Source organism: Saccopteryx bilineata, chromosome 3 (assembly GCF_036850765.1).
Source record: "Saccopteryx bilineata isolate mSacBil1 chromosome 3, mSacBil1_pri_phased_curated, whole genome shotgun sequence".
Taxonomy (NCBI): domain Eukaryota; kingdom Metazoa; phylum Chordata; class Mammalia; order Chiroptera; family Emballonuridae; genus Saccopteryx; species Saccopteryx bilineata.
Window position 1 is genome coordinate 53,219,692 of NC_089492.1, and position 14,138 is coordinate 53,233,829.

At 35.3% G+C, this 14,138-nt stretch overlaps 1 protein-coding gene across 1 annotated transcript in view; it reads left to right on the plus strand.

Annotated features, from left to right (window-relative positions):
• RP1 (RP1 axonemal microtubule associated) overlaps positions 1–14,138 on the plus strand; it is a 413,345-nt gene that overhangs the window by 34,389 nt on the left and 364,818 nt on the right. Inside the window, exons 4-6 of the mRNA XM_066266133.1 lie at positions 3,343–3,506; positions 10,401–10,487; positions 12,516–12,648. Coding sequence (XP_066122230.1) covers positions 3,343–3,506; positions 10,401–10,487; positions 12,516–12,648 — 384 coding nt within the window. The remainder of the gene's footprint in view (positions 1–3,342; positions 3,507–10,400; positions 10,488–12,515; positions 12,649–14,138) is intronic.

Below are 14,138 nucleotides of genomic sequence, written 5' to 3' on the forward strand. Positions count from 1 at the left end.
TAATGAATTACCTACATTGATTCCAGTGGTTTTCATTTTGCATTCCTGGGATAAACCGTAAGGTTGTGGTTGACTTGATTCCCTAATATTTTGTTGAGGATATTTTTATTGACATTTTTGAGGGTTATTGTTCTGTAGTTTTTATATTTTCTTTTTGTCTGGAATAAATATTAAGAAGGTTTTTATCTACTCATCTTCTTTCTCCCATTATGTCGCTGAGGAATCTGGGTTAGATACTCTATGAATTACTGAAATCTTCTGCCTCACTTTTCTCTTGGCTTCTACTTTTCAAAGATGTGGCACAAGGTTTTACCTTATTCTTTTAAATTTGACTGACTTTTTTTTTGCCAGTTCTTTTATTTAATTATTTTTTTCTTACTTATTTTAATGTTAGTTTTTCTGTTATCTGGCCTCACTTTAACAAAATTTTAAATTAAGAATGTTGTGATTTTTTTAATACCTTTTTAGTATGTTGGCCTTACTTCCTCATTAGATTATAAGTTAAAGGAAGACAAAGACATCATTTTATGAGTTTCATCTACTCCTCCCCATGTCACTGGACTCCTAATGACTCAAATGACTTACTGGATATCAATTGATTGAATGTGAATTATAAACTAAAATACGAGTATTTTTTTATCTTTAGATATTATTCCAGTTTTTACAATATGCACTTCCAAGGGTAAGGTTTTAATGATTTAGAAAGGTGTAAAATCCTATGGTAAACAAATATCATATTATATTTTAATTTTTCTTTCTATTTCTGTACTTTTTATCTTTTCCCATCTTACGTGTTGAAACATGCAATTTCTTTTCCTATTGATTTAGTACTTGTACATCTAGCAAGTATTGATTCTTTCCTGATACCTTTCTAAGAAAGCCAGAATCTAAAGAGCTTTATTTCATTTTATTCAAAGAAACACTAACATATTAGTAATTCTACAAAAAATAGCTGGAATTTTCCCAGTTTGTAATTGCAATTTAACTGCTTCTGCTATGGTTAAAGATAGCTTTTCAGCCTGACCTGTGATGGCGCAGTGGATAAAGCATCGACCTGGAACACTGAGGTCGCTGGTTCGAAACCCTGGGCTTGCCTGGTCAAGGCACATATGGGAGTTGATGCTTCCTGCTCCTCCCCCTTCTCTCTCTCACTCTCTATTCCTCTTCCCTCCCCCTCTGAAAATTAATAAAGTCCTTAAAAAAAGTTATATTAAAAAAAAAAGATAGCTTTTCATCCTCCTTCAATTTGTTAAAGGGATGTTTTTATTTATTAACTGATTGTTTACCAAGATGATTTGTTATGTAATGTAGTTTTTTACTATGTGCTGTGAAAATAAAGTAAAATTTTCTGTTTTAAATATATTTGGTCTGACTTCTAGTGGTGCAGTCGATAAAGTTTCAACCTGGAATGTTGAAGTCGCCGGTTTGAACCCCTGAGCTTGCCTGGTGAAGGCACATATGAGAGTCGATGTTTCCTGCTTCTCCCCCCTTCTCTCTCTCCCTCTCCCTCTCTCTCCCTCTCTCTCTCTCTCTCTCTCCATCCCTTTTCTAAAATGAATAAATAAAATCTCAAAATAAATGTATATTTGAAAATCATAGGGCTTGTCTGGTTGGTCCAGTGGTAGACCATCAACCCGGCATGTGGAAGTCCCGGGTTCAAGTCCTGGGTTCAATTCCTGGTCAGGGCACACAGGAGAAGTGCCCATCTGCTTCTCCCCTACCCTCCTCCCTCAGCAATGGCTCATTTGAGTAAGTTGGCCCCTGGTGCTGAGGATGGCACTATGGCCTTGCCTCAGATGCTAAAATGGGTCAGTTGCTGGGCAATGGAGCAGCAGCCTGGATGGGCTTAATATCACCCAGTGGAGGCTTGCCAGAGGATCCTGGTCAGTTTGCACGCGGGAGTCTGTGTCTCTGCCTCCCAGCCTCTCACTTAAAAAAAGAAATCATACAATAATTTAACATGTATTTATTGTACCATATAAGTAAAATTTAATTCTAGAATTTATTTACTATTTGAGTGACCAAGATGGCAAATACACTTTGGTTCAAACAGGGGAGAGAGGAAATTACAGTCTAAAGAATAGAATGTGCCCTGGCCGGTTGGCTCAGCAGTAGAGCGTCAGCCTAGCGTGAGGAGGACCTGGGTTCGATTCCTGGCCAGGGCACACAGGAGAAGCACCCATTTGCTTCTCCACCCCTCCGCCGCGCTTTCCTCTCTGTCTCTCTCTTCCCCTCCTGCAGCCAAGGCTCCATTGGAGCAAAGATGGCCCGGGCGCTGGGCATGGCTCTGTGGCCTCTGCCTCAGGCGCTAGAGTGGCTCTGGTCGCAACATGGCGACGCCCAGGATGGGCAGAGCATCGCCCCCTGGTGGGCAGAGCATCGCCCCTGGTGGGCGTGCCTGGTGGATCCCGGTCGGGCGCATGCGGGAGTCTGTCTGTCTCTCCCTGTTTCCAGCTTCAGAAAAAAATGAAAAGAAAAAAAAAAAAAAAAAAAAAAGAATAGAATGTTATGTAAGTCTGTAGTTCTGAATTTTATTGCCTCATATTCTTACTTGAATAATTTGTGTATGTTCCATAATTTCTCATTGATACTATTTTCTTATGGATCAAATACTGATGTTTAAATAAACCTGATAAAATTAACTTGAAATCCTTGAAGTAATATCATACCACTATCAATGTGCTATATAATGTTTAGTTAATCTCAATTATATTTACCATGAATCACATATTTTTTAGCACTGTTTTAATTTGTATCTGGATGATACAAAATTTACCTTTTTTTGAACTCAGTTACTTCATCCATTAAGGATACTAAAAACAATAAATTAATAAATTTTATCAGATGACTTCTCAAATCTCTTCTAAGATATATGATTCCAATTTTTATGCTTATATAAATTATTAGATATTTTATTTTAATATAAAAATAAATATCTAAAGTCACAGGATCTTGTGAAGTATAATTCTGAATGCACAATTATGTCAGACTTAAGAATAATGGTGATATTTTGTCAGTATTCTAGGGACTTAAGAAAAGTTCTATTAGTGACTTTCTTGAAGTCCAGGATGGCCAATTAACAATGACAGGATAATGCTATCTTTCAAACCTTATGATTAAAGATGTTCCAGGACATATTCTCACAGTTATATTGTAGAACATAGTGATTTTATGCAGTATTTTAAAAAGGGGCTAAATCTGTATTACAGACTTTTCCAGAGAATATGGAGAAAAGTAAATTATGTCTGTACTGAACTTTTCTAGCTTTATGACAACCTGTTGTTCTGAGTCTTCTATTTTTCTAAGTTGCTGCAATGCTGTGTGTTATTTGTACTTCCATAGGTGGTAACTGGAAAGTTTCCATCATCACCAGTGACTTGCCAAATGCAGGGACCAGCTCACAGATTTATATTATACTATATGGACAACGTAGAAGTTCAGCCCCCATATATCTTTATGGAACAGATGGAGCTCGATTTGAGAATGGCCATGAAGATATATTTACTGTAAGTAGAAAATCAAGTAAAACCTGATAATATAAGTGATGCAGTTAATACTTTGTGGAATGAATGCAATCTATTGAATTTGGCACTTTCTGTTATAATGACATGTGTCTTGTAGGCAATCAATTTAATATAATTCATGGCAGTCCTGGCTGGATAGCTCAGTTGGTTAGAGCATTATCCTGAAGTGCAGAGGTTGCCAGTTCAATCCCTGGTCAGGGCACATACAGGAACAGATTGATGTTCCTTTCTCTAAAAAAAGAATAATAAAGTTTATTTCAGTTTTGCTCCTTTATACTCAAGCAGATTAAACACAAAACTGCAATACAATAAGAGACTGTAACTAGAGAAAAATGCTAGATAGCCAACATGTATTTTTTTTTATACTTGGAGCTGTCAAGAACAAGGACTTATGCCTTTCTGGCTGAGGTTCTAACAAATAAGGTTCAAAGTCAACATCAAAAAGGGAAAATTAAAATTGTAAAATAAAGGAGGGCAAAGAAGTTGTCATCAAGTTGTTAGGTTGTAGCTAAGCACATATAGATCAAGAGCTAGGGAGAAACAGGTAGCCACAAAAACAGGTAGCAAAAAAGTATCAGGGAAGACCAAATCAGGTTATTAATGAAAGTCAGAAAGATAAGCATAAAAGGCAAGACTTTCAATGAGTCAATTACCTGTGTTTTATATATACTTAATAATTTCTACTGAATAAATGACTGGGATTCATAGAGGGATTTTTTTTTGGAACTTGGCAAAGACAGAGTGAAATCACAATCAGAAAATGGTATCCTTCTGTTTCTTAAATTCTTATAGGATGCCTACTCCCTGGTGTTCAGCTTACTACAGTAACCTGTGTGCTCAGCCCACATGTGTCACAGGAAAGGCTGAACCATTTGGAACCAAGCTAATAGTTATTTAATTCATTAAAGCAAGAGAGTGAGAAAGAGAGACAGACAGGAAGGGAGAGACAAGAAACATCACCTCCTAGTTGTGGCAATTTAGTTGTTCTTTGATTGCTTCTCATAAGTGCCTTGACCAGGGAGAGGCTCCAGCTGAGCCAGTGACTCCTTGCTCAAGCCAGCGACCTTGGGCTGAAGCCAGTGACCTTTGGGCTCAAGCCAGCGAACATAGGGTCATATCTCTGATCTCATGCTCAAGCTGGCTACTTGGCACTCAAGCTCACAACCTCGGCATTTTGAACCTCAGTATCCCAGGTCAACGCTCTGTCCACTATGCCACCACCTGGTCAGGCACCAAACTAGTAGTTGAATTTGAACTATCTTTTCCATACTTTCTATATGAGTCAATATATATAGGAATTCTATGTTGATGGTTACTACATGCAAAAGTAAGAAATGAAGACTGTCATTATTTTGCATATGTAAGAAACAATTTTAGAAATGACTATACCAAAAGACTCTTTGAGCTGTTTTTGTTATTTTGCTATTTTATTGTTTCAAATTTACTTTTAAATTAAATTATTAATTCTGTAGTAAGAAAGGAGCACCTTTAACCTCTCGCTCTTATTTTCTTCTCCATGAGAAATCATTTTCATAGTTTGATGCCTCTTTTTTTTTCTGAGCCCTGCTATCTACATTATAGTTCTTTCTGTTGTCTTTCTTACTCTTGTTTGAGCCCTGGAATCACTACATTTCTATCTAGTTTGAAAAGATGATGACTGCATGAAGTTTAGTAATTTGATGCTGATTTTGTTTGTAGTTTTCATTTGTTCTGATGACTAGTTTTCTTGTAAGAATTCTCAGATAAACTTCTGTTTCCCCTCTCCTTTCTTTTTTTCCTTACAGTTTCTTTGTATAGCTCTTTTCCTTATTATTGTGTTGAAATCCACAAGACAAAATTTACTATTTTATCTATATTAAAGTGTACAATTCAATGGCATGTAGTACATTCACAGTACTGTTTAGCCATCACCACTATCTATATATTTCCAGAGCATGTTACTCACCCCAAAAGAAACCCAATTATGCAGTCACTTCCCACTCTCTTTCCCCCAATCCCTATCAATCTCTACTTTGCTTTCGGTCTTTAAGGATTTGCCAATTCTGGATATTCCTTAAAAATAATATTATATTATATATAACCTTTTGTGTCTGGCTTCTTTCATTCAGCATAATGTTTTTAAGGTTAATCCATGTTATAGCATAAATCATTAGTTCATTCCTTTTGAAGGTTGAATAGTATTTCGTTGTTGGGAAATACCACATTTTTTTATCCATTCATCTGTTAATGGACATTTGGGTTATTTATATCCTTCAGCTCTTGTGAATTGTGCTGCTATAAATTTTCATGTATAAGTATTTGTTTTTGAACATCTGTTTTCATTTCTTTTGATTTTATACCTAGGAGTAGAGTTTCTTTGTATATAATACATTTGAGTCTTTGAGGAACTGACTGTTTTTCACAGTGGTTGTGCCATTTTACATTTCCACCAGGAGTGTTTGAGCATTCCAGTTTTTTCACATCCTCACCAACATTTGTTATTGTCAATTTAGAAAAAATTCTAGCCAAATCTTGTGCCGCTGAAGTACAGTCTCATTGTTATTTTGATTTACATTTCCCTAATGATTAATGGTACTGAGTATCTTTTTATGTGCTTGGTGGCCATTTGTATATCTTTGGAGAACTCTCTATTTAAATCCATGGCCTGTGAGGTTTTTTATTTTTTTAATTGGAATGTTTTTCTTTTTGTTGCTGAGTTGTAAGAGTTTCTTATATATTCTGAATACTAGATCCTTATCAGATATATGATTTGCAAATATTTTAATAATGTTGTGGATTGCCTCTTTACTTTTTTGATAATATCCTTTGATGCACAAGAATTTTAAATTTTGATGAAGTCCAATTTAGCTATTTTTTTTGTTTGCTAATGTTTTTAGTGTCATATCTAAGAAACTGTTACCACATAAAGTTCATGAGAATTTATGTTTTCTTCAATATTAGTTCTTTTATCCATTTAGAATTAAATTTTGATGTTGTGGATGGTAAAGGTCTAGCTCTCTTGTTTTTGGATGTGTATACCTACTTCTCCTTTCAGTGTTTGTTGAAGAGACTGTTCTTTTTCCATTAAATAGTCTCATACCCTTTTCAAAAAATCAACTGACTGTAGGTATATAGGGTTTATTTCTGGACACTCAATGTTGTTTCATTGATATATATGTCTATCTTTATACCTATATCACACAGTTTTCATTTTTTAAGCTTTGTAGTAAGTTTTAAAATGAGAAACTGTGAGTCCTCCAACCTTGTTTTTATTTTTTAATATTGCTTTGGTATTTGTGGCCCCTTGGAAATCCCTATGAATTTTAGGATCAGCTTTTCCATTTCTGTAAAACAGGCCAATGGGGTTTTGATAGAATTACACTTACTCTGTATATTACATTGGGTAGTATTGAAATCTTCTTATCAGTATTGTCTACCAATCCATGACCCTGATGTCTTTAGATTTATTTAGGTGCTCTTTAATTTCTTTCAGCAATGTTTTGAAGTTTTTCTTATATAAGTGTTAAAACTCCTTGGCTAAGTTTATTCTTAAGAATTTTGTTCTTTTTGATGCTATTATAAATAGAATTGTCTTAATTTCTTTTTTATATTGCTTATTATTAATATATAAAAATAAAACAAATTTTTATGTGCTGATCTAGTGTCCAGTACCTTTACTGAGACCATTTGTAGCACAAATAGTTTTTTGTTTTTGTTTTTGGAGAATCTTTAGGATTTTCTATATATCAGAACATATTATTTATAAATAGAAATAGTTTTAATTCTTTCTTTCCAAGTTATATGTTTTTAAGTTTCTCTTCTTGGCTAATTGCTCTACCTAGAGCTTTGAGTACAATGTTGAGTAGAAGACATACATAAATACTTATTTCCTTGTCTTGTTCCTGATTTAGGAGGAAAGTTTTAGTCTTCTGCCTTTGAATATGATATTACCTGTGGGTATTTCGTAAATATTCTTTATGTGTTCAGAAAGTATCCTTCTATTCCATAAGTATCTTTATCATGAAAATGTATTTGATATTTATCAAAAGCTTTCCTCCCTCCCCCTCCCCCTCCCCTTCCCCCTCCCCCTCCCCCTCTCCCTCCCCCTCTACCTCCCCCTCCTCCTTCCCCCTCCCTCTTCCCCTCCCCCTCCTCCCTCCTTTCCTTTCCTTTCCTTTCCTTTCCTTTCCTTTCCTTTCCTTTCCTTTCCTTTCCTTTCCTTTCCTTTCCTTTCCTTTCCTTTCCTTTCCTTTCTTTCTTTCCTTCTTCCCTTCCCTTGCTCCTCCCTCCCTTCCTCCCTCTCTTCTTTCTTTCTTTCCTTCTTTCCCCCCCCATCAATTGAAATGGCAGTGTTTTCATTTTCCTCTTCATTGTATTTATGTGGTGTATTGCCCCATTGGTATTTGTATGTTGAACTACTCTCTACTCCTGGGATAAGAGAATAGGTATGGTGTATAATCCTGTTAATATACTTCTGGATTTAGTTTACTAGTGTTTCTTTGAAGACTTTTGCCTCTATAACTATAAGGGGTATTGTCTGTATTTTTCTTTCCTTGTCATCAGGGTAATGCTGACATTGTGGAATGAGTTAAGAAGTATTCTCTACCTGTTCTGTTTTATGGTCCAGTTTAAAATATTAGTAATAATGTCCCTATTTTTATTTCTCATTTTGGTAATTTGAGGTTTTTTTCTTTTTTCCTTAGGCTAGCTAATGTCTATTTTCTTGTTCTCATCAAAGAACCTATTATTGGTTTCATTGTTTCTACTGTTTTTTAATTTTCTATTTTGTCTCCATATTTTTTTTTAAGTCAGAGGCAGGGAGGCAGAGACAGACAGACTCTCACATGTGCCTAGGTTGGGATAAACCCAGCAAGCCCCTACCAGGTGATGTTCTGCCCAGCTGGGCTGCAGATTCATTACTCATCAACTGAGCTATTTTAGTGCCTGAGGGCAAGGCCATGGAGCCACCCTCAGTGCCCTGGCTTGAACCATTTGAGCTATGGCTGCAGGAGGGGAAGAGAGAGAGAGAGAGAGAGAGGAGGAGAAGGGTGGAGAAGCAGATGGCTGCTTCTTCTGTGTGCCCTGACCGGGAATTATACCCAGGACTTCCACATGCTGAGCCAATGCTCTACCACTGAGCCAACCAGCCAGGGCCTTGTCTCTATCCTAGTCTTTATTATTTCCTTTCTTTGGCTAGACTTGCATTTAGTTTGATCTTCTTTTTATAATTCCATAAGTTGTAAAGCTAGGTTATTTATTCAAGATTTTATTTGCTCTTTTCTCCTCCCCTCTTCTCCTCTCTCCCTTCCCCTCTTCTTGCTCTTTCTTTTTACTTAGAGTCTCTGTATATAGTAGATCAATCTGGAAATACATCTATCACAGCAGGCTTGCCATTCTAGTTGATGGGCACACATTTGAAATGATTATCTCCTTTAAGTTGTCTACCAGTGGTTGTTCGATGCCTAATCAATGTCAACGGGAATCATCAGTTTGGGGTATTGTGAAGGAGGAAACTTTATTCAGTGCAAAACAGCTCAGTTGTGATATAGCATAGCTGTGCAAACAGCATCACTCTAGAACAGCTCAGTTGTGATATGGCTCAGGATGGCCATATGGCACAGCTCTGCTGTGCTTTGGTCTGCTGTTTTCTGCCAGCCTGCTCTAGTCTGCACTGGTCTGCCAACTCTGCTCTGGTGAGGCAGCTTCTGTGTTTCAGCTCAGTCAGAGAGACTGTGTCAGTTTTTGGTAGAAAGGAAAAGTGTACTTCCAGAGCAAGAGGGGAGCTGGCTTATATGAACAGAAGTCCCCACCCCTTGTTTCTGGTCTGTCCTCATGCAAGTGAGAACTCCAAATCCTTGCAGTTTGATTGGTCCAAGGACAGTTATGATTGGTCAAAATAAAACCAGCTTTAGGTGGTTGGAGCTGCACAACTCTGATGGGATGGGGAAAGCCACAGTTCTATTGGTTAAAATAAGATTCCAGGAACTCCTTTATAAGGGCTGGCTCAGATGGCAGAAACACAGTGCAGACAGGCAGTGCAGAAGCAGGCAGTTCAGTGCAGATGTCTCCTTGAAGTGCAGTTTGCATGAGAGGACTCTGTATAGAAGTGGCTGCTAGGCTCTGTTTTTTAAAATTTGAGCCCAGTTAGCCACCAGTAGCCCTTCTTAGTAAGTGTCTTTGTTCTCAGGGTTCAAAAAGTACATTCAAATTTTATGGAATTGTATCTAAAATTTCCCTCTGAGTTCTGCTTTTACTGAATTCCCTATGTTTTTGTATGTTATTTTAAAAGAAATCATCAAGGTATTAAAATTTTTTTTGCAATTTTTTTTTGAGTCGGAGGTTGCTTAAGAGTATGCTGTTTAATTTATGCATTATGTGGATTTTCCAGTTTTTCTTTTTGTATTTATTTATCTTTATAATTTTGAATTTTAAGTCTCATTCTATTGTAGTTAGATAAGATAGACTTTATGATTTCAGTCTTTTTTAATTTTCAAAACTTGTTTTTGTTACATAACATATAATCTGTCCCAGAGAATGTTACATGTGCACTTGAGGAAACTATATTCTGCCGTTATTAGGTGCAATGTTTTATACACGTGGGTTAGACTTGGTTGATGTTCAAATCCTCTTTTTCCTTATTGACTTTCTGTCTAGTTGTTTTATCCATTATTCAAAGTGGGTTACTGAACTCTCCAACTACTACTATGTCTCCATTTACTTCTGTCAGTTTTGGTTCATATATTTTGATGCTCTGTAATTAGGTACATACATGTTTATAATTCTTATACTTTCTTGATGGATTAACCCCTTTATCAATACATAATGTCCTAAGATCAGTTGTTTTTAAATGGATTTTGTGAAGTTGCATTGAAAGATGTTCTCTTGGTTACTTTGTAGATCACGGTTGGAGACATTGGGACACTATTTAAGGTTCGGATTGGTCATACCAACTCTGGAGTCTCCCCTTCCTGGCACTGTAAACAGGTAAAGATATCAACACTTCTATCCTTTTCAAATACTATGCAAATTCTATTCAGAAATCAAACTTCAAGGGAGCACTTTATGCATATTGTGAATTGGTGGAGTCAGACCTGGACCTTTTTAGTAAGCGTAATACTTAAGGCAGTTAATGTCATATGCCTTTATTAATAATTTAATCCCTAATTAATTAAAGGAAGCACCTCAACCAAACAATCCTTTTAATTCTTTGTAAAGAAAAGAAAATGCTTGAGACTCTGGGTTAACTTTCATTGCTTCTTGACATAATTGCATTACTAATAAAATGGTGACTATGTGATGTTATCTGCTTCAGAAGAGTTGTAAAAACAGAATATTAGTGTTGCTGAAATTATAATCTACTACACCTTGAATTCCAGCTCTGTGCTAACCAAGATAATGCCACCTGAATACTTTTAGGAGTAAAAAAAAAAAGGTTTACATTTTCTGCATTGTTTAGAATTTAAAATTTTCCTTATTAGCATGATTGCTAATAAATATAGATCTTTAGAACTGGAAATTATACAGCTTGTCATTCATTTTTATATAAAATGTATTTTTATCTTTTGTCATTTCAAAAACAAGTGATCTTTAACAAGGTCTTAAAATGCAAAGAACATCTAGTCAAATTCCTGATATTCTTGGAAAACTTGTTCAATAGTTTTTTATAATGTGAGAAAGCAAATGAAAAATTTATGTAAGATGAACATGTATTTTATTTCATTAGCAGAAATACATAGTTGTTATCAGTGCCATATTCTTTGCATTAAGTCAGGAAAGATCCTGAGGGAGAATGAAAAAATAAAACTCACTTTATGAAAGTGTAGAAGGTAAAGGTTTTATTTCAAAATTCAAAATTACTGCCAGGCTTCAATAGAAAATAATTCTCTCTTTTATATTATATAGAACTTTTAAAGTATGACATTAAAATTAATAAGTGATGATATATAATATCTTTTAATTTTTCTTAGTTAACTAAACTAACTTAGAAAATTATCATTATTCCTCCTGCCATTTCATTTGATTGATAAACAATAAGCAATATTGTATTCATTGTGAAGCTGAATGCTAATATAAGGGTTGTTACCTGAAAAGTTTATATAATATTACAGAGGAAAGACAAAAAAATTAAGCTAAAAATTCCTATTGTCTTTCTATGGCAAGTTCTTTTCATTGCATGGTGACTTGTTTGCCTGAATTTTACTCACCTGTCTTTGAGTACCAATGAAGAACAGAGATATTCTTGATTCAAAGTTTTTTCCTAACTATATAAAGTCTATATAATTTATTCATCTGAACAAATTAAGATGCTAGATAATTGGTTGGGAGTTTTCTGTTTAATTCTTACAATACAGTTTAGAAATTTAAAATTTTAAATTTTAAGTAAGCCAACTTGTGCCTCTCACTTGAAGGGATTTGAATTAAAGACTTGTCCATTATAGCAATAATGATACAATATTTTCACAGCACATAAAAAAATTTATACTTCTCTTATGACCTTAATATCTTGATTCTTTCAAGTTTAGTTAAGGAAGATTATAAAATAAAAAGTTTTAAATGTTGGTTTATTTTGTATTTTTCAAATTACCTTTCTTCAACTTCACTTAAAATAATAAAATCGGGGTGGGAGGAGGAAAGGGAGGGAGGGGAGGGGGGACAAAGAAAACCAGAGAGAAGGTGACAGAAGACTATTTGACTTTGAATGATGGGTATTCAACATAATCAAATGTCAAAATAACCTGGAGATGTTTTCTTTGAACATATGTACCCTGATTTATCAGTGTCACCCCATTACAGTTAATAATAATAATAAAATAATAAAATCAAATATTGGTGGCAGTAGGAGCAGCCTTGCAAACCAGTTGTAATTCTGTGTGGTTCTCCGGGAGCCTCTCTGAAAGTGTCAGTACACCATGATCACACCTGATATGAATGTATGCAAAGTTCTGGGCCTTTTATAAAATCACTTTAAAATAAAAAGGTATTTTTTAACAAGTAATATTGTTGCTATTGTAGATACAATTGTGGAACATGAATTCTGGAAAAAAGTTTTATATACCTGTGCAACGATGGTTGGCACGAGATAAAGAAGATGGGGAAATCTGTCGAGAATTTCCTGTTTTAAACAAAGGACAACCCACTCTTCCAGGTAGGAAAAATCCAATGCCAGCTAGCACAGATAAAACTTGTTTGCCTAAATACTGAAGGCCAGGTTACTTGATAAATACATATGTTGAATAAATGAATGAATGATTAAGGAATTGGTGTCTGCATGTGTGTGTGTGTGTGTGTGTGTGTGTGTATACTGGGATTCAGAAATGTGTTCTTGTCAACAGTTAACCCTGTAGGAAGGTCAGATGAAATGCCTGTTAATCAAAAAAATAATAATAATTCTTAGAAGGTCATGAGAAAATGGAATGTTCAATGAATTTACTCCAGGACTAAGAAATGTAAGTCAATGTATATTTTTTCCACCAGGCTCTGCCTTATTTTTGAAAATTTATATATTTGATCATGAAATGAAAACAGATCTGGTCACTCACTGACTTTCTAAGCATTTGCCCAAAAGTAGAGGTATGTTCAATCCTTGTGTAAATTAGACTGAAAAACAAGTTTTGCTCAAAGTTAGACGATCACTATCAAAAATAATTGCTTACTGCCGCAAGGAATCAGGGTGACTGTTCATAGGAGCTATTTGGTGTTGTGTCTGCTGGCCTCTGTTTTAGAAGAAAATAAGAAAAACATAAATGAGAATTATTAAATGGGCAATTGATAAAAATAGATTTTTCTCCAGTCTACAATATTTTCTACTAAAAATGTAATACCTTAGTTTTCTAAAGAAATGTTATGTGAAGATTAGCAAGATTATGCTTATGTACATTAAAACTTGGATAAAACTTTTTAGGGACCATAGGTTGGCAAAGACTTGCAGAGACTGCTGATTCCTTTGTGTTTTTAGATACGGTGTAATAAACTGTTAAATTTTTGAAGTTGAATATTTTTGAAGTGATACAAATAGTTTTTTTTTAAATTTTTATTTATTTATTTACTTACTTATTTATTTACTTATTTATGTATTTGACAGAGACAGAGAGAGAGTCAGAGAGAGGGACAGATAGAGACAGACAGACAGTAAGGGAGAGAGATGAGAAGCATCAGTTCTTCATTGTGGCTCTTTAGTTGTTCATTGAATGCTTTCTCATATGTGCCTTGACCCGGGGGCTAAAGCAGAGTGAGTGACTCCTTGCTCAAGCCTTTGGGCTCAAGCTGGAGAGCCCACACTCAAGCCAGATAAGCCCGCACTGAAGCCAGTGACCTCAGGGTTTCGAACCTGGGTCCTCTGCGTCCCAGTCTGATGCTCTATCCACTGTACCACCGCCTGGTCTGGCACAGATAGTTTTTCTGATATGTTTCCTCGGGCATGGGAAACTAAAGAGAAAATAAACAAATGAGACTATATTAAACTAAAACATTTTGCACAGAAAGAATACCATCAACAAAATGAAAAGACAACTCACTTAATGGCATATCATATTTGTTGATACATCTAAAAAGGGATTAATATCCAAAATTTATAAAGAACTTAAGGAACTCACAACAAAAAAGGAGACAGTACAAATGAAAAATGGGCAAAGGACC